Source organism: Salpingoeca rosetta, assembly GCF_000188695.1.
Source record: "Salpingoeca rosetta unplaced genomic scaffold supercont1.24, whole genome shotgun sequence".
NCBI lineage: Eukaryota > Choanoflagellata > Craspedida > Salpingoecidae > Salpingoeca > Salpingoeca rosetta.
The window spans coordinates 587,330-588,918 of NW_004754910.1; the positions used below are offsets into that span (position 1 = coordinate 587,330).

General features: G+C 51.2%; 1 protein-coding gene across 1 annotated transcript in view; it reads left to right on the forward strand.

Annotated features, from left to right (window-relative positions):
* PTSG_08626 (uncharacterized protein) overlaps window positions 1-1,589 on the forward strand; it is a 12,432-nt gene that overhangs the window by 8,255 nt on the left and 2,588 nt on the right. Inside the window, exons 25-29 of the mRNA XM_004990359.1 lie at window positions 47-112; window positions 349-411; window positions 549-626; window positions 921-982; window positions 1,266-1,386. Coding sequence (XP_004990416.1) covers window positions 47-112; window positions 349-411; window positions 549-626; window positions 921-982; window positions 1,266-1,386 — 390 coding nt within the window. The remainder of the gene's footprint in view (window positions 1-46; window positions 113-348; window positions 412-548; window positions 627-920; window positions 983-1,265; window positions 1,387-1,589) is intronic.

A 1,589-nucleotide genomic window follows, 5' to 3' on the forward strand; every position in this document is an offset into this window, starting at 1 on the left:
CACAAATGCATGTATTCGCACGTCATTGATTTGCTTCGCTGTGCAGGCGTTTGTCCTCGACAACAGAATTGATGAACCGAAAAACTTCTCTGACCTCAACCCCATCTCCAAGGTGCGGCTGTGTTCCTTCACTCATCCAACACACAACGCGCACACACACGCACATGTATCCTCACACACAACGCGCGCGCACACGCACACACACACACACAAGGCATGCACATGTATCCTCACACACACGCATACAAACACACACAAACACATACATGTGCACGCGCGAGCGTACCCTCATCCGCACACATCACTTGCCAACCTGCTGTCGCTGCTGGTCGTGGTGGTGTGCGACAGGTTGCGACGTGGGTGGTGATGTTGTACTGCTTCTACGGCATCGTCATCACGGAACTGCTGCAGGTCAGTCAACGTCATCTGTGGTGCTGATACTCGCTTAGTGTCAATACCGGACGTTGTCTTCATGCACTATTGCGACGTGTGCACAAACACACTCACATGTACACACGCACACACACGCATGCACACGCACACTCCAGCTGGTGCAACTTGGCCTGGAGTACTTCAACTGGCGGAACATTCTCGATTGGGGCGTCTACATCTTCTCCCTCATCCTCGTGCGTATTCATTTGTTCATTGTGCACGTGTGTGACATGTGTGTGTGTGTGCGTGTGCGTGTGTGTGCGTGTGCCTATCTATCCATCCCATCTATCCATCCATCCTATCTATCCATCATCTGTATTCATCCATTCTAATCTGTCTATCCATATTATCTGTTCATCTGCCTTGTGCCGTTTCGTTTGTGCACGTGCGTGTGTGCTGAATGCTTGCACTTGTTGCTGCTCGCTTCTGCCCATCCCCTCCTCACTCATCGCTCCCCCTCAAACACACATCCATACCCCCCCCCCAAGGTGATGTACCCGCTCATCAACGTCAACAGCACAAACGACACCGCCCACTGGACCACCGCATGGTACGCGCCTCACGTCCCACCTGCATCCGCCTGATGCACACGCACACGCACATGCAGATGCAGATGTGCTCGAATTTGTCGGTCTCTCTCTCTGTCTCTCTCTCTCTCTCTGTCTGTTTGTTTGTCTGTCTGTCTGTCGCGTGTGTCTTTCCGCTCATATTGCCCCCCCCCCCACCACCACGGTTCACGCAACCATTCAAACCAACCAATCAACCAATGTTCCCTTCACTCTTCCCCCATGCACACACGTACGCACAACACATACATACGCACGTGCGGCCAGGTTTGCTGGGAGCGTGGCCATCTTCCTGACGTGGATGAACCTCCTTGTCTTCGTGCGCCGTTTCGGTGGCCTTGGCATCTACGTGCTCATGTTCACAGACACGCTCGCAACTGTCCTCAGGGTTAGTTCGTATGGTCTGGCGTGTCTATGCACCTTATCTGGTTGTTGTTGTTGTTGTTGTTGTTGTTGTTGTTGTTGTTGTTGTTGTTGTTGTTGCTGTTGTTGTTGTTGTTGTTGTTGTTGTTGTTGTTGTTGTTGTTGTTGTTGTTGTTGTTGTTGTTGTTGTTGTTGTTGTTGTTGTTGTTGTTGTTGTTGTTGTTGTTG